Below are 20,288 nucleotides of genomic sequence, written 5' to 3' on the forward strand. Positions count from 1 at the left end.
AAATACAGCCAGACGTACTTTTAGTATTCTATAAAGTTTATGTGGAATGCCGAGAAAGTAGGATTAAAAGAGATTATATTTATACTGGAAGCATAAAATGTATTTATTTTTTGCGTTTTGCGGTTGTTTTAGATACCGCTCGCGTGTTTTATTTTATAATACAAAATCAGTAAGTAGTCAATATTATCAAGTCTATCACTGCCTACTTTAAATGTCATGATGCCTTACAAAGCATGCGTGTTGCCGACAGCTAATAATCCATTCAACTGTATGTGTCCCCATACACAATCAATCGCAACATCACGTTAACAATAATCTATAACTTGTTTACATTTACATTGTTTTACCAACACAAATTAGTTTGCGTTTTGATTTCATAACATTGATTAATCGCTCCGATAGTTGTTATACTAGAGATAAATATTATTCGGGGCCCGAAAAGCAATTAATGACAATGGCTGGTACGTTTGAAACACCACCCGTCATTTGTTTGGAAACTGACTGCGGCGACGAATAATACCATTTTAAATTAATAAGGAAGTGAGTACGCTACCGTCACTTAAATTAATGTAACACTATGAATGTCCGATGTCAACAGTTTTAATGTAAAATTATTCACTGTTTCAATATTTTTTAAGAAATTCCGATGTAAATTAATGAGTTGTTATATAGGAATATCAAGATTCACAGTGGATGCGCGACGCGACGCACGCGCGCTGTTTGGATCGAGACTGAACATTCTAAATTTGAAATCAAGTGGGTTAATAACATTGCGTATATTTTCCCGCGAAAATGTTGACATTCGTCCGAGATATAAGACACATTCGAAAACTGAATTTAAGTCTCTGATCTTTGGCCAGACATAAATATGCAAAATTTGGGTTATGTATTGAGGCTGTTCCCTCGATTAACTAATATAAAATATCTGACCCGTTACTGTTATTAAACGCATCAATTGAAATAGGTACTTATAAATTAATTCAATTGATTCGAATTTGATATGTAGCCAAAACAATTGTATTTTAAATGCTAATAATTAATCTAACTATACCAGAGATAGACAGATTTTGTTAATATTATAAGCACAACGTCAAAAACTATTTTAGATTTTAAGTAAACTTAGGTGGCAACTAAAATAATAAGTAATCATGTTTTTATTGTTGAAAATATCGTCCATAATTTAATAATCAAATCGCACTTCTAAACTATGTACTTCTAAACTGACCACCCGGTCGTAACAACTAAATGGTAGTTTCGTGAGTAATATGATTAGCTTTAGTGCCAATAACACGCATTGTAATGTGGTTATTACCAAGCAAATAATTAAATTTGGTGCAGCTTAGCTCAAACGATTCACATAAATCCCTAGTTTTTTCTATCATCCTAAATTTATAGTAGTATTGTCGAGTTCTAAGATTATTTCAAGATAATAGTATAGAGAGTCATCAGCACTGAGTCACCAGACTCAAGGTTGCAACCTTGAGATCTCGGAATCATCCGGGACAGTACCCACTGCGTGCTGGAAAACTATAACGATTTTACAGAGGAATAAAGTTTACTTTATTATTCAGTGTGGTCACGACCTTGCCTCGCGGGCAGATCATTTGATCTGCTGCCAGGATGCAAATCACTTTTTTACGCACAAACATAAACGCTTTCGCTACAGCGCATCGTCCAACGTCTGCATACAACGAGGGTTGAATTATTATGTTCACAGCAGTACAGCATTGTAATTCGTAACAGAGCGACGTTCCCGCATCGTTGAGGTATCACATTACATTTATAAAATCACAGCTGTGCGCATCTGCATTTAATAAAACAGTCAGTGAGTTCGAGAAAGAAAGTATCAAGTGCGTTCAAGTTCATTTCATCATTTCTCCGTCGACGAGGCAATAAATGCAATGAACAAGATTCGCTCGAGTAGATTTCTCTTGAGAAGCCCTGTCTGCCGGTCCTTAAGAGAATATAAATTGCAGTAGTTAAATGGCATTGTACAAGGAATTTCTCTTCGAACACAGTGAAAATGAATAACGTTTAGATTCTATAGCTATTGTAATACGATAGAAAATATTTTCCTTATTTAAAGTAAACGATTCTCAAATAGAAATTTACTCGGCCGTCAAAGAAAGTAGCAAAACTGAATAGCAGGATTTCTCGGTAATAATAAAGAGGCTTTATTGTCAAAGATGTTCAAAACGACGATATTAAACTACCATAGATACGGCATTCATTAGCTATAATCGTATAATATTCACCACATAATATATCTTGCAGCCGCAGCCACTTTACCCACAAGGCCTTAAGCTCGTAATCTATAATAATTACATCCAAGAAACTAATAGGAGCGGCAGTTCATACAATACCGTAATCATATGAGGTGAGAACCCGGCCATACACCCTACCCCTAATGCCTTAATGAAATCCCAGTTTGTGTAGATCCTCTCCACCAAGGAGACAGATTGAGGGGTTTTGCGGCGTATAGAAAAGCCCACTTTCCTCAATATTAATTTCAAGGCAAGTTGAACTCCTCTATTTTTTTCTCCGAAAATAAATCTATCGCAAATAAGGAAATACTCTCATTTATTGTGAATTTTATTATACTAAAACAATTTACTGAAACATTTTCCCATGGAGGTTACTACGCTTTCCGATAGTAGAATGAAGTGAATAAGAGGAACCTACTATCCAGGACCCACCACATACTATTAGAAAATGAAGTCATAGAAAGTGATTTTAAACGTAATTGGGTAGTTTCCTAGGTCGAAGATAAATTATGAAATTCTGATTACTAAATAAAGACAGATCTAAAGATGACAAAAAACGTTTTCTATTTAACTTATTTATGAATTTTAATAAAGAAAAATGTAACAATAAGTGCGATATTTAATCACGACATGACGTCACAGGTTACTTTTTCACACAAATTCCGTAGTAATTTCGTGATTTGATGTTTAGTTTAGATTTGACTAGTTGGAAACTACACTACCCGACATTTCCATAACAAGATAGAGATCACATAGTGGCAGTAAGCTACTTATCCTTAGTGATAATGATGTTATGTCCACTGTTGGTAATACACATTGACATTAATATTCTAATGAGCTCGACACATTGGATTACGGTACCAAAGCATAAACAGCAAGTATTTATGAATACTACGATTATATTTCCGTAATAAAATCTGTTTTTCTTTATTGATTCCTTCTAAGTCATTCGCAAGAAATGATCGATTTTGGCTGAGTCAGTAAAAGTAATGCTTCGTTCGCGTGCAGATCTCAATCAGTTGCGTCTAAATTTGAATGCGAAGCTTCAGCTTCCAGACAGTAGCGGTTAGAAATTAGGTTGGCTTGGCAAATACTTAATATCACGATGGACACGCAACCCGAACCCTCACGCACGTCTAGAGTTTCGCACGCTATTCGCTGTTATTTTCATTCCCATCGATTTTTTCCATCAAACCTTGCATAAAACTTTTAATACCAACAATAGCATATGAATATCCTGCTGCTGCTGCCAAATGCAACGTAAATTAACGCCCACTGCCTTTCCGGTTATATAAAATTTATTCATTCAAAACTGTAACGTCACGTGTTTCCATTGAAAAATGTTTACACATTCTGTTTTGTGAAATTGCCTGTCTACGGCAGCAATGGCTGTTGAATAAATCCCAACAAAAGTTGAAACTGTATACAAACAAATTACCTGAAACTAACTTAAAAGTGCTATACGCAATGGAAAATTCAGCCTTGGATAAAACGAAAATATAATTTCGATTTCACCCCAACCCATATTGTCCATATCACATACGAAGGCAAAGTTAGAAAATCAGATAAAAAAGAGATTGACCCGGTTAACATCACACATAACACTCGAATCAAGTGAATCAATAAAACGATCCCGAGCGGCTCCCGACCATCAATCATCGAGAGCGGATCCTTTTAAGCTCATAAAAACGACGACAGTGTCCTGTACATATTTATGAAGGGTCCGAGTGATCTGCGATTGATGGGTGTCCGTCCATTCATCAGCCAAAACATCCTTGGCAAGTAAAAAGTTGATCCAGTAATCTAGTAAGTAATAGAAATATGTGCTGCCACAAATGAAGACATTATTCCTAGACATTTGTTGAGACTTTGCAGAATTTTAGAAAAATTGGTCATGTCACTAGTCACAAATGTATAATAAAAGTTTTTAGCTTTGTGTCTTGAAGAAAATAACTATTTTAGGTTAGATGGAGAATACAAAGCACCAATTTTAGTTCACTCTATTCTGAGTACTGCCATTTCCGTGTTGGAAAGCGTATTCGAACGCCATATTGTACAATATTACAATAGCCTACTTCAAAATAGATCTAACCCAAATTGAAGTGTTATTTACTTTTGACTGAAATATGAGCTAGACATACCAACTTAAAACGCAAATATAAAACTATCGTCTTTTAAACTTACTTTTGGTATCATTAAGAAAGACTGCATACCAAAGTACATTTCAAAGTTTTCATAAAAAGCATTCACTGCACAATATAGAAGTAACTACCTACATCTTGTACTATAGAAGTCTACAGACTCAGCCGGGGGCGGTATTTGTCCAATAAATCTCATCCAGTGGGAATAGTACTTTGATTGCAGCTAATATCGCTGGCTATTGATGAAGATGAAGATATGACTAGCAAATATCAGTGTAATTTGCATCGTCCTCCAACGGATATGAACGATTACTTCGCAATAATTTCATCTTGATTCTTTGGTCGATTGGTTATTGAGTATTCATTCGCACAGATCGATACGTTTTGTTGCTGCTGCGCGACATTAGCGTTTATAAATAGTTGCATCATGAAATGCCATTTTAGTCATCTTCTTCAAAGTAAAGTCATTTTCTGCCCTATTATACTTTGGTTTTTTATAAATTGATTTTTGTCGAATTTGCTTTCGAATTCATGTTTGGGACATAAATGATTATCACGTGGTTAGCGGTGAAGGCAAACATCATGAGGAAACCCATATTCACGAGAAATCAATTTTCGGAGGTATGTGACCTAACCTGTATTGAGCTGGTTTTCCCTTCGCGGGTTAGAAGGTCAGACAGGCAGTTGTTTCTGTAAAAAAACTGGACCTGTCAAATCTTCAAGTTAGTTAAGTGGACCCTGTGAAAAACGGGATAACGGGATGAGATGATGATACTTTTTTTTTGTTAAATGATACAACATTTTCAATATCCCAACAAAACTACATGAAATATCAAGGAGGAGGAGGATATATACACTAGGTTTTATGAAATATGTGCTTTAACTTCTATAGTGACATTGACGAATTTTGTTAACCTGTTGATACTCCATTCCCTTGACTTCGATGTTTCATTTGCTATTTATCAAAGCCACAGTTTCAAAACAAATCTTGGAAGCTTATTTCTCTGACAGACGACGATTTGGTAACTCCCTAGCGTGTAAACGCGTTTCAGATTACTATGATTAACTACTTTGGATAGGTATCTAACGTTTTCGTATTCTTATTTCTACTCGTGCTTTCTTAGTCCATGTTAACAAATTTGTAAACTCTCCCCCTTTGAAGTGTACAGACCCACGAATACTGTGAAAACTAGCAGTCCTCTTGGTTTTTCGTACCTTTAGAGAAGTATGAGATGATGAATAACAGTGACAAAGTATCAGTCAGTACGTATCCGAATTCATAAGTAAGAGGGGTACCTCTACAATTCAAATAATCGTTTTTCTCCCTTCTTTTCTAAAAAACAAAATCACTGCGAGATTTTAACCGTTATAAAATGCCATTGACACCTACGCTATTATAACAATCAAAGTATTCATAAAAACACGATTTTTAACGGTTGATCCACTTGTATTGTTCTCTGCCCTATTCTGCATAGATGTGTGACTCACCGCATCAATCAAATTGAATATACATTTGAATCGTGTGTTAATTCGAATACGCATTAAAAACGGCGAAAAGGCTGATCGACTATTGTTTTAGAAGCAGTTACGCTACCTAGTCATCGCGGAACTTATACTCCACTAGCTTTTGCCCGCGACTTCGTCCGCGTGGCGTGTTATAAAAGGAGAGATCTTTGTGTGTGTGGGAGTGCATATCAAATTTCAAGCATCTAACTTATGCAGTTTAGATTTCTTCATACATTTTTTTTTCCCGCGAACTCCCGTTTCCGTGGGAATTTTGCAATATCCTGTTGCAACTAAGCTTTAAGTTAACTAAGGTACCTGCATGCCAAATTTCAAGCGTCTATCTTAAGTGGTTTAGATTTTTCATACAAAAGGATTTTCCCTCTAATTCCCGTTCCCGTGGGAATTCCAAGAATTCCTTTCTTAGTGCACCTCTACGGTATCTAAGCTACGTCCCTTTCAAATTTCAAGTGCCTACGTTTAGCCGTTTAGGCTGTGCGTTGATATGTCAGTCAGTCAGTTTCTCCTTTTATATGTTTAGAAGATTAAATACTGTTTAACTTGACATACTTACTACCTCACGCAAAAATCTCTTTCTTACCGTATGGTGCCTAACGCGTAAGTGTGAGCGAGACAACTTTCGCGCGCTCTCCCTCTTACTCCTTAGCGGCTTACGGCAATTTAAATAAGACCCAAGGATGGCGGGGGTATTATTTTAATCTATGCTAGTGCGTAAGAAACATCAGGAAAATGTATTGTGCTGACAGCTGTTATTCTAATATATCATTTTTTACTAGATATAAGAGGGTTTCCACAACTTATGAACGAATGACACCTTAGAGTATTACACCACTTGTGCTCGTGTTCCTGTCGAAAGGTTTTCGAGATATTTATTTAAAATCCCACTTGGGATTTCCTTGAAGTTTCGCTATGGATTGGATTGACGTACTCGTTGAGGGTGCAAAAGGCGGAAGCTCAGAGCCCAAGCCACTCAAACTCTCGTCTCAAGACTGACCGTGCGCTTGTCAATCACACTCACTGAGAGGGATCTTCTTCCCCACTTTTGTAGACGGCTATCTTCACAGCTACGCACATTCTTATAAGGAATTTTATAAAAACGAATTTTAAGTGTTTTAGGTATTTACCTATATGTTGATTATTATTGAAGGGAGAATCCAAATTTTCAAACAAATGTATTCTACTCGTACTGGTTAGGTCTGTTGTAGATCTTATAACTCTGATATCAGAGTAATGGCTCTATAATGATAGAGCTACCAAAAACTACAGTCTGTATGACTTACCGAAGTAACCTGCACCAACCGAAGCACGGATTCCTGTTACTTAGGATACGTGATTCAATGTAATTCCTAACCAAACTGATCGCTCTGATCACGAAGGCCATCGCTTTTCTTAATAGCCTTTTCCGTATTTTTTTATTGAGTGTAAGTGACATTGTATCGCAAAGGAATTTCACAATGACTGCTTTTGGCGAGCAGATTTTCGATGGTATAATGAGAATTTCTGACATACTCTCCTGTATCGACGCTTTAGTAGTCTCGTATGCTTGGCATAGTACGTATGTTACGAGGAACCCGATTAATTCTACATTTAGAGTCAGTTATTGGCTTTTCTTATTTATCGTGTGGATTGATATATCTCTAGGACTACCTACAGTAAAGCAACTTGTAGTAGGGACTACACTTGCATTAAATAGGTTTACCTATTACTCTACTTTTATTACTCTCTACGTTCACAAATTGTTTTCGATGGTAGTGATAATAATTATCACTACCATTATTTATATAATTGAGTTTTTTTTTATATCACTAATCTTTAAAGAAAATAATTTCTTTAGATACAACATAGATTTTATGATAATAAGTTCATCATAATATTGAGGTCTCTCCGGATACGACTCCTTAGGTATTCCAGGTTCATGGAATGAAACGAGTCGGTACGTGACCAAGGTTCATTGGAAACAAAAGACAAAGACAGAAACAAATTCCTTCATAACCAAGTAATAATAAATATATGAATACCCACATACATTACAATATTTATTAAGACCCATGTTAGTGACATAAATTTCAAATATAAAAACTCAAACAAAACCACTGTTTACATTGACCTTCCTTAGATGTATATTTTTTACCTTCCAAGCTCCGCTTCTACTTTGTAGCAGTCGGTTAGTAAGCTACGCACTCTATCTGCAAGCAAGTTTTATGTTTACCTACCCACTTATACGAGTAGTTGCGTATCTCGTGTGACACCACAATCTGGGTCGGCTAGACCGTTATGATGTTTATGCGATGCCTATAACCAACAGCGCAAAACGGGTTAACCTCGAACGGAACATGTGAATATCCAAATTTAATTTAACAGGGTTACAGTTAAAATGGGGTTTCATATTGCTTTGTTGGGTTAAATAAAATAAGTTTGGTATGTTTTTGTTTTTTTAGATTTCGTAGTAAATTCGGAACCTTAACTTTTTTATATTAGAGTTGTGTTGAGGTTGGTATCGTAGTGATTAAGTACTATGTTTTTTAAGGAAGGGATGTCTGCCTATAGACATTTATCTAAATAAATACCTACTAAATACTTATGTTATAACATTTAATATAAGGAAATTAATAATTTCTATGAAATTAAGAATTAATTTATGAAAAAATCTTAATAAATATTATTATTAATATGTATTATGTCTGAAAGCTATCCCTTGGTTGTTCTACTTTATTTTTTCTAAATCTGTTTACTTTGATCTAAGAGAGTTTTTTTTTAAGAATCAAAAGTTGTTATGTACCTAAAGAAAAAGAAAAGATTAAATTGTGATTAAAAATATCTATCGTATCCATGTTCCCGACCAAGAGTTGCCATATCCAATAACATTGTTGTTCTTCTATTTCGAGTTGAAACAACTACTTTGGCAGTCGTCCAAGAGCCGAATTTTACGGGAATTATACCAATTCGTTATATTTCAGTTCCGTGTTTACGGGTCGTTTCAGACACAGGCAATCTCCGGCAATCTGTGACACCTTACTCGTATTTCGTAACGTAAGTAGGTCGAGAAAAACGGCGCTCATTAAAACTTGCGGATTGACATTACGAATCTGGCTTTGATCTAAAAGCAGAGTCGAGAGAAATGCAAAATATTGTATTACAAAACACCGGTTTTGATTTAATTAAATTCTATTCGTTAGAGGCAGATCATAGAGGTGCTAAAGAAGTATAGAATTCCGTGTATTTTTTCCCAACTCGCATTAGAGAATTATTATCCTTCTATCGTGTGGGTTTTGACATCAGTAACCGACCTGAAAACCCTGACACCAGGGTTGATGAGGTCAGTTACAATACAACACATATTGAGCCGCCATAAGCCCCTGACTACATAGTTACTAAATAAAACGTGGCCGGGACAGACTGCTTTACGTGCCCTCCGAAGCACATAGTATCATCTTACTTTCTGAGAATCGGTTAATCAGCTTGCAATGTCCAAATAACCAAACTAGGGATTAAAAAAATAAATTAAAATAAATAGGTATTAGAACGCTAAATAATGAATGCTACGTTTATCAATTCTCTAAATATGTAACGTGTAAGATCACATTTACAATCCCTATAGAGCAGATGGGGCCAAACCAGTCATAACAAATAAACAAAGAAAAAAAATAAAGGTCTGTATTTCTTTTTTTAACTCTATATCTTTCTATTATTATTTTATGTCTATCATTATATTTTTATAATAAAATAACCTTCACGGCTACAAAATGAACCTTTGATTTTAAAACCAGCCATCACGAGTTTCATCAGAAAAGGTATGACACATTTTTTTCGAATTCATCTTCAGATCACAAATGACTATCACGTGCCCGGCGGTGAAGGAAATGCGTTTCGGAGGTATGTGACCTAACCTTTCGTTCAATCGGCTTGCCGAACTTCATGTGTGTGACCATGTTGGCTGCTTACGCGATACGACAGAATCAAATCGATGTTCGATATGCTCCAAATATGAATCGGCCTTGTCTTACCCGGTAAGACAAGGCCGATTCATATTTGGAGCATATCGTATGGGGCTGTATGGGGCTGATATTTCCTTCGCGGGTTGGAAGGCCAGACAAGCAGTCGCTTATGTAAAAAACCGGACGTGTCAAATCTTTATGTTAGGATAAGCAGACCCTGTGAGAACGGGATAACGCTAGGGACATGATTTTCGACCCAAGCAATGCCGAATCAAAGGGGAGCATAGTTCAAACTAAGTCATAACAATAACTCAGGTCAAGCAATCGATCATTTCGAACCCATAATAGACGGGTTGTCGGATGAACGAAATATTACCATTGCCTCAATCCGGAGCGATATTCGCAACAAATGCTGGTTTGATTGGCGTATCGATTGACACTCGATGGTAATTTGTTAATTCCGGCGGTTTTGCGGTGCTTAGGTAACAATTATGCAACCATTATTGGGAATTGCATTCATGTTATTATCTAATTATTCTGATACGTTACGAAGTCAAATAAAAAGAAAATATATCTTTCTTAATTTTCACAATTGATGTGAATTTGTTTGCAAGTAAGTACCTGTTTTGTTATTTTTACTTAGTTACAGAAACTGAGCCGCGTTTGCATTTTTTGTTCGTACTTACAGCGTGTACCACGCATGACTTTTAACAGTTTTAATCGATGAGTAAATATTGAATTTTATTCTAACAAATATCGACATTTAAGTACATTATTTCCATTGGTTTCTATTAGTATTGGTGCGTAAATAAAATACGGGGGAAATGTATATTAGTCCAGACGAAATATGAACCAATACGGTTCGGTGACCAAAGCCAGCCCTCGTGGGTGGGATTCGGGCTACGAATCAAAAGGTAACAAATTCGAGGCTTTTCCACCCTTCGTGTTAGATTAAATTATATTCCATTCTTTCATATAAATATTACGGCTTCGATGGTGTGGTTAGAGCAGCGGTCTCTCATCCGGAGGCCCTGAGTTCTATTCCCGGCAGGTAAAAACAATACGACATGGTTTGGCAGACTGATCACCCGATTATCGGAATGTAAGATGATCCGTGCTTTGGACTGCACGTTAAGCATAGTCGTTACATGAGTAATATCGTGGGCCTTTGACGGTTCAATAGTAACCCTAACACCAGGATTAATAAGCCTTGGACTCACAAGAGGAAAGCACATAAATATTTTCTTAGAAACAATGTTAAACGCAATTACTTTCTAAGTACTTTAAATAGACTGATCTTACATTGTAACATATCAGACGATGGCTGAGGCAATTGAAGGCCTCTCCCCTAGTAGGCACCCTCATTGGTCGCCTCAAACGAATCGCCCACAAAGGCCATCTGAATTTCGTCAGCTTACAAAAATTTGCCAAATATCAATCCAATTGGTACCCGCTTTGTCAAAGATGGAGAGGAGAACTTGGGAAATTCGACTCTCTATAACATTTACGGAGCGTGTCGCGAATCCGCAAATCTTCGATTGAAATCACAGACACAAAATTGCTACGTTCAACAAAAAGTGTTCTCACATCATCAACCTTTTGGAATCATAATTATTATTTCCTTTAATCTCTCAAATTGACTAGACTATAAAAGGGTAAAAGACCGCTACGTAAATTAATTCCTATAGTCATCAAAACACTCCGCTTTCGTAGTGATTCTATTTATTTCCTCTTCTCACTGGGGAGGGGAACTGAGGAAAAATTTAATAGAGAACTTACCAATTCCTCAGGTGATCCCGGTTCCTTCATACCATTGCTCTTATCCGTGCTCCCCGTCTCTGTAACAAATAAAATACTTTGATTATTATAGGAGCCTTTACAAATTTCGTTATTTTAAAACCCACAGAAATAAAAAGTATTAGGTAGGTATACGTATATATTTTTAGATACTATAAATAGACTTCGCGACAATGATAGTTATAAATCTTCTAAAACAGACACATGAGGCTAATGGTGGTGATGGATAGTCAAAAAACAAAGATATCAATATAACTTTTGAGGTTACATTGTTAAAATTCACGACTTTATCGGCGGAAAAAAATTGTATTCATCGAATGGTATAGGGTTCACTCGGCCGTGATAGACCCGTCACCCGTGTTCAGTCACACATAGATTTCAGCGTTAAATACTGTATCTGCTTTTGTCGAACAAATTAATCGAGAAGAATTGACGAGTGGAAATGATTGAGACTATGTAGGATTACCCAATTTTCGAATGAGCGATTTCCGTTTAACATATTTTTAACTTTTAGGAAATAACATCCTAATATTCACACCCTAGCGTTTAAAGTCAAAATTACATAATGATACAATGGTACCAATATTAGGAGGTAGAGTAATATATCAGTTTTCATAACACAAGCTCACTACTATAATTCCATCGTAAAATTAACTAAGTATATATTGCTGATTACAGTACAGCTGTGGTGTGCAGTGCCGTTGCTGAGTTGTGCTAGGTATATTTTAAGTTGAGCTGCGCTGTTACTAATTATTACGCAATTATTAGACCAACGTGGTCAGCCGTGTCGCCGTCTATGATGTTCGAGCCAACTGTGTTAGTGAAAATTGCACTGTAAATTAATAAATCACCAAATCCCCAAGTCCAGTACCGGTGATTTGAGAAGCAATCCTGTGACACAGGACCACAGTAACCTATGTCAGTTTTACTTATGTCAATATGTTTGAGCTTTTAACCTGTTTCCTTTCTTTCATTATTTATTAAAAGCATTGCATAATCATATAATATAATAATAATATATATAATCAATCAAATAGCTTTTATTTTAAAACGTATGTAAGTACTATTCATTTCAGTCACAGATATAAATTGTTGTAACCTAGATACACATCAGAATATCGATTTCAAATCTCGCTCCTCCCGTCATATTTCGGAGACTATTCCGTTAAATTCTACGTACAAAGGCCTTGATTGAACGCTGAGCCGTTGAATCGAAACAAATTAGCACGTAATACGAACACCTATATCTACATTTGACACCAATGAATGGAATATTAATTGACAAGATAGAAAATTCAGTTTTACTCCCATTTATGCTTAATTTTGACGCGCTTCATCATGATTAGGTGTTAGACTGATGGCTTTAGTGCTGGAAGTAAGTGAGTGCTTGAAATGAAATTTGCTACTCCCTTTGTGGCCTAATACTAAGGCTCTTTAGTTAAGTGGAGATGAAATATACTTATTAGTTTTATAATTACCAGACAACTTACCGTCAGACTTATCTGCAAACAAATATTTTCAACCGAACAAATTAATCTACCGTTAGTTTTAACATAGATAACAAATAGTGCATACGCAGGAAATACAAAAATAAAAAACAAAAGAGAAATAGAAAGAGTATAATAGGTTTTACAGAAAACAAATCATTTTTTTCAAGGCACGATTCAAAAATATTAAAAGCATATATTTACCTAAATCTACACATTTTTCTCTTATCTCGTCTTCATAACTATCCACAAATCCGCAACTGGTAGACGCCCTAGCAATGACAAACTTTACAAAGGATCAACACAATGTTTCGCCAAACCACAAGGTATCTTTGGCTTTAATTAAACCCCAGATTACCACTGATTAACCTCAAGCAGTTAATCACCTCGTGTATTGTTCAGTGACAAATTATTATCACACCGATTTGTATGGCTGCTCATTATGGCTACAAATTAATTATTAACGAGGAAAATTCTGCTGCTTTTAATTAAGGCTTCACTGTAGCACATTATTAATGTATAGAAATATGAAAAGTTGTTGGTGAACAAAGCTTAGTTGCGTTTACATGTTAGTTTCGCTTATGCAAAAACAACAAATTTGAAACATTCCTAATTCCGCACATGACGAATTTTCGCCTAGTAAAAAGTATATGAGCAAACTACTACCTAATGTTTATCTCAATACCGGGCATGAAAGCCTAAGAAAACTACAATTTCAATTGTTGCAATAAATATTACGTGTTTAAACAAAAAACCTACAGACAAAAAAAAATATACAAAACGGTGTGGAACTGTAATCAATTATTCATTAATATACCTAGTGGTAACCAACAAATAACAAATAATTACAATACGAACTCGAAATTACAAAATTAAAGTAAATAACCAACCATAGGTATTAACTGTTTCAATACAATTCACTAATTACATTTGTTGAAAATGTTTATCAGTTGTCTACTTTTTGGTTGTAATTTGTTGAGTAAACGGTTTCATAATTACACTGTAACGTTAATTGTATTTGTAGTACGTATTTCCTCTACCAATTTCACTGTCTTTTAAACAGGTCTACCTACGATTAAGTTAGAGATTGAGACTATCATTATAAATCAATGTGCTAGCTTTATGAAAATACTCGTTATTAATATTCACTCACAAATGCTTTCATGAAATCAAAATAAGAGAGGAGGCAAATCTGTTTTTCCTTATAAGTAGATGTTATTATTTTATCTTACAATATTGTATGAATACGGCCTGTATTATTGTACATTATTTGCTCACGACTCAAACAGACTACTAACAGTTTATTGGATCTAGTATTCCGGGAAATTCTGAGAAAATGCCATTAAGAGTTCGATACCTCTTGTCTCTTGAACTTATCGAGTTTTCTACTTCGTTTCTGAAGACAGGAGCAATGTTCCCTTTTATTTCATTTGCAAGCGAGCAAAAATTTCAGACCTGCTTCAGATTGATTTATTACATTTATAAGTAGTCCTTTACTTAAAGCTTTGTGAACGAACAGGCAATCTTTTTATTTACTACAAAAAAACACATAAAACAATTTGTATGAAAACTATTTAGTCTCTCGTTGCTATTGATTCTTTGTTGGTGCAATTGCTCGCATTCACGCTATATTAAGCTTAATGGAACAACCATACAGGTAGCTTTCGTAAATTTTCGTGAACACTGATTAGGTACAGCTATAATATTATAGCCAAGCATTTCGTACAACTTATACTTTCTCAGATGTTAAATTTGCCGCTTCATGGTCTGTCTTACCGCAAAGGATCGCCCGGTTACGTGCAACCACGCAAATTATATCGTTTCAACGGGTCTTCAACTATAACCACACGATTCTTAACTCTATTTTCTATAGGATAAAGTTAATTTCAAAGCTCCCATCGCAGTTTTATACAGTTAACCGCAGAAAGTAAATCGTAAATTCGCCTCTTGACGGCTGGGAACATTATGTCACGGAACTTGTGAGAAGTTACTTTGTCTTCAAACTTTATGCGGTAGGAGCACCAAGTTTTCTTGATTTTTACCATGATGGCACAGACGATAAACTAAACCCTGAAAAGTTTATAAAGAGAACGTACACACAGAAAACCTTATTTATATTTTTTAAACTCTGCGATTTTGGTACGTTACAATATAAAACCTTAATATGTAAAGTGTCTGGTATTTTGTGGCCTAAATTAGAGTCTATTCTCACAAGCTTACTCTAAACTACATAGACCTACTCTCAGAGCCCCATTACCGAACGCAAAGAAGTATAAAACGTGCGCTTTCCATCTTTAAGTACTTAATCCGCACGCATAAATCACGTCCCGACTCGACTACGATTTAATCTTTAAACTTTCCATCACCACCAAACAGAATATCAACGGCTCATTCAACTCCATCAATGTGTGTATTGGCGACAGTTTATGCAATACGAGACATTGCTTTCAAACTTTCCCTGTCAATTAGGAGTCGGCTACCGCTTTCAGTCCGTCACGACGGGTCGTGACCGTCGAGTCGGCCACGTTACCTTACGTAATGCCATTGTCTCCACTAACCTCGGCGGATTGGAATTCACAGGATCTGTCTGTCTATTACTTTGTAGTAGGTATATGTCTTTATTTAGGTGGCAAAGCTCTGGGGACGTCAAAAGGGACCAATGTAATTTAGCATAATTGCATTAGCGAAATTGTTTAGCGATATCGAGTGTAATTGATGCAAAAATACTACTACATGCTTTAAGCATAACTAGACATTGGTGCTAATTCCTGTAAACACCATCTAATTTTATTTTAAGTTATATCTGTCACTTTCTTATCCGCCGAAAAGGAAAGGGACGGGTAATCGACAAGCATAAAATTTATGGAACACACGTCAATTTTAAGCACAAATCTAAAACAACCGTCTAAAAATTCGCCCGGGTTATTCATTTATTTACTCATTCTTCCTAAAATTAAGAGCTGTCAATCATCCGTCCCTTTCCTTTTCGGCGGATAAGAAAATGACAGGTATAACTTAAAGTAAAATTAAGAGATGTCTGCAGGAATCGGGGCCATTGTTAAACAAATGGTTAACTTCGTCAATCGCTAATCCGTTAGTAAAAAGTTCGGTCTTATTAAAGTTTTGGTCCTTTAGGCAAGACTTGAAAAAATAATAAAAGAAGGGTGTTTCATTAGAGTTTGCAATTTAATTATTTAATTTTAGTGCTTGTTTTGCTTGCTCGGCGCAGTCCGCGGGGATTTTTTTTGGCAAATAGTAGGTACTTATAAAATTACTATGTAGGTAATTATGTTAACTATGGCTTTAAACTGTACCTATATTTGATTTCTTCCTAAACGGGAATAACTCCAAGGAATAATTCTTATTTCATGTTAGAAATATATAGAAATATCAATGGAATTCGTATGTTCATAAAGCTTTAACCTAAGAAACGTACAGCCAATAGTTGTTCATTTATTTCTTTATTTGTACTCTCTTCTGTAAGGTCTTTGTATTACGTGTTTTATTTTATATTTGTTACTGTGATGTCCCTACATAATAAACATTTATTTCTTTCTTTCATAATTTTGTATTAATATTTATGCTATAGGGAATCTGATAATTGGTCTAAGCGCTAATTCAAAACGCACTTCCTTGTAATTTCTGTTTGCAAACTCGCAACATAATTCTTCTTTTTCTCAGGACTTCATCAGCAATATTTTCAATTGACGTATAAAATGCCATCCCGATCCCACACATAGTGAACTAATGAGCTCATTTCGCACCGCTAGGCCGGAACACCGGTACTTAGACGTCGAAGAATAAGTACTTAAGTAGTTTGTTAGGGGTAAGCTTTGACTACAGTCACGCCTATTAACTCTAACGGGGTGGGCAAAGCCACTTCATAGTAACGTTCTAGGATAGTTTGAAATAATGTAGAACTGTGTGGAGAGGGCATAGAATAAAGAATAGACAATACTACCCATAGAACGGTAACTCTCCGCCCCGCAACAATACTTATCGGGTACCGATATCCCCAAACCGCCCCCTCCCCTAGGTCTAGCCTAAGCAATAAGTGGAGCACGCGGTTGGTCTATCTCCCTCGCACTTACACGTTAGGCAGCATACGGTAACAATAACATTTTAGTATGGAGTGTCCGGTTTGTGGTTAGAAATAGAAATAGGTTAAGGTTGGTCCAATTAATTGTACTCATAGAAAGTTTATCATATTGGAAAAGACTAATCGAATAGGTTAATAGCAACACTTTAATAGTAAGTAGTTAATGTCTTTTGATTGTTGCTTTTTGTTGTAAATTTTGTTTATGTACCCAGTATTCTGTGTGTCTTTGACATTGTGCTTTAGATACGTTGTGTGGCGTTATCTTTTCTTTCTTTTTTTCTAATGTATATTCCGCAAGTAGGTATATAAGTCAGCCATACCTAATTTACTGAACAAGAGCAAGCATGAGGAACTTGTCGTTCTTAGCGGTGCAGAGGAGGACTTTTACATTTTTTATGTAGTTAGCGAGTTGTTGATGTTTAACATTGTTTGCGAGGGACGACGGCCGTTCGTCCACCCAGCTTGGAATCTCTGAAGGGTGCTCTAATTAAGTTCTCAACTTTCTTACCACGCTGGAAGATAGAAGTTTATTGTGAATTGTGAATTTTGTAAACGCAAAGATTTCATTAAAACTGCACGTACCAATTTTCGGTTGGTTTTGGTTGGTCCGGAGAATTCCAGTTTAAATCAGTTTCTGTACCGAAATTGTACATTTGTTAAGACAACGTAGTAAAAATAAGTAAGTATTTTGACAAAGGGAGAAATGTAATACATAAATGTAAAAGTAAGTAAGTACATAAGAAACAATGAAAGTGTTAGCATCAATAAGTATATTCATTTACATTTGATTAATAATCTGACTTCTCTGAGATACATAAATATTATATTCTTTACAAAAGATCACGAATACTGGGGTAGGCAGAGACCTTGTAACTCATGTATTAGATATAATATCTCCCAGTCTCTATAACGTACGTATATATTACATTATCAAACACTTCCATAGGAAAAGCGTTATATTGTACAAATGTATACAACGGACACCGAGCAAGGAATTCAGACGAAAATTTTTCTTTCTATAAAATTCGATACTAATCCCTATAGGCTCGTTACGGACATCTCACAGATAATTGAATGCTGACCGACAAACCGTAGCATCTAAAACCTATAACATTTTTATTATACGACTGCTTCTTGGTTAAGCATATTGATATTACTGATGTAAAGGAAATTCAAAAATAAGATAAGAGAAGATAAGATTATTTATTAATGAAAAAAAGAATCTTCTCTCTCTTTAAGTTTTAAGTTTTTTTCTTGAATTTTTTTTTTTAATTAAGATGGGTTTGCTCTTGACTTTGTTCTTCTACAAGAAGAAGAGATCGACGTTGGAACGAGCTTACCCAGAAAATGCCTATTCACCCGTGATTTAAAGGACCCCAGGTTATAAGAGTCAGGAAACACCGACGCCGGCAGTCCATTCCATTCCTTGGCTGTGCGCATTATGAAGGATGAAGCGAAGCGCTTGGTGCGGATTAGTGGTATGTCAACCAAGTAAGGATGGTAACCCGCCGTACGTCTGGATGTCCTCAGATGGAATGGACTTGGTGGAATGAGCCGATGGAGCTCCTGTGCACACTCCCCGAAGTACAATCTGTAAAAAACCGACAGACAGGCGACTTTACGGCGGTAGTCTAGGCTATGCAGTTTGGCTTCCACCAGCTTCCTGTCGCCGATCAACCTCTTAGCACGTCGCTCAACAGAATCCAACGCAGCAAGTTGGTACTTAGCTGAGCCATCCCAAAGGTGTGAACAGTACTCCATGCAAGAACGGACTAAAAATTAATTTAAATATAAATTATTCTTTAACACTTTCAAGGACAGAACGTCTAATGACGTTCCGATTTCAAGGTGTCATACTATCTATTATGAACCATCAATGACCCATGGTCTCTGCCCGTGAAAGGGTTAAGAATTAGTATTAATCTTCTTCTCTCGGACTAGTGTAAGCATCCCCTTTTCTACTTAATATTCGCCACTATGCCCTTCCGATATCACATTTAATTATTATTAACATAATAATACTTTGTATTTAAGAAAAGAATACGAAAAATACATAAATACCTATCTCAAATTTTAATTAGTAGTTCGAAGCGATGTTATTCAAATAAGCAATATTATATTCTCTGTGTATTTTACTTTAATTGACTCTGTTCCAAAGGGAATTCTTGACAATACTAATGCATAATAAGTTTACTAATTAAGTTAAAAGCAGACTAAAATTCTTTGGCATCAACGAAGTGTCAGAATTTTCAATATTTTTTAGGAATTATAATGTCTGTGGGCTCATGTCAATGAACTTTATTGAGATCACAATCAATGTTAATATATTTACAATAAATTACTTCAGTCTTTCCTGTTCACTCATCGCAATCAGTTGTTTTATTCCAAACTCCACAGCTAGCAATTATCGATACACTTCACACATACATTCGTAGTTACTTATACTTAGTAGGTATACTTACCTATAACTGGTGACCCCGATATTTTTGTTCGCGCCGCGTGTTACCGTTGCGTGTGATTTTAGTGTCGCGGAGACTGCACTGCACAACCTAATCAGCCTTCCACAAGCGGAAATCCCTGATCTGGTTTTCAAGAGGCACATAGTCTCCTTCACGACACTATGCCAGTAGATTGCGACGGCGAAGGAAACGGTGGCTGTCCCGGTGCAGGCGCCGAACTGGCAGCACTAGGCATCACGTCGAAGCTCCCAGAGTTTTGGACGGAAATGCCAAGGGTGTGGTTCGCGCAGTTCGAAACAATTATGGCTCCGCAAAAACAAGGTGACGAAGCAAAGTACGGCCTTGTCATATCCAAACTCGGCAAGGATGCGGTAAAGCAAGTGACGGACATCATTGTCTCCCCACCGGCCACACATAAATATAACGCCATAAAGGAAAGACTCCTAGCTGTGTATGAAGAATCGGCTGAGCGGCAGTTCCAGAGGTTGGTTAGTGAAGTAGAGCTAGGCGATCAGAAACCGTCACAACTGTTGAGACGTATGAGAGACCTGGCGAGAAATAGTCACGTGACTGAGAAAGCTC

At 36.2% G+C, this 20,288-nt stretch overlaps 1 protein-coding gene across 5 annotated transcripts in view; it reads right to left on the reverse strand.

Moving 5' to 3' along the window:
* The window catches only part of LOC126373010 (apoptosis-stimulating of p53 protein 1), a 304,602-nt gene that overhangs the window by 133,140 nt on the left and 151,174 nt on the right, over positions 1–20,288 (reverse strand). For 3 of the 5 annotated variants that reach the window (XM_050018957.1, XM_050018958.1, XM_050018956.1), the window contains exon 1: positions 554–717. Coding sequence is in view for 2 of the 5 variants with exons in the window: in XM_050018959.1 (XP_049874916.1) it covers positions 11,644–11,702 (59 nt within the window). In the remaining 3 variants the exon portion in view is untranslated. Of the gene's footprint in view, positions 1–553; positions 718–11,643; positions 11,703–20,288 lie in introns of those variants that run through there. The other 2 variants (XM_050018959.1, XM_050018960.1) reach the window with 1 other exon arrangement.

This window comes from Pectinophora gossypiella, chromosome 15 (assembly GCF_024362695.1).
Source record: "Pectinophora gossypiella chromosome 15, ilPecGoss1.1, whole genome shotgun sequence".
Lineage (NCBI taxonomy): Eukaryota > Metazoa > Arthropoda > Insecta > Lepidoptera > Gelechiidae > Pectinophora > Pectinophora gossypiella.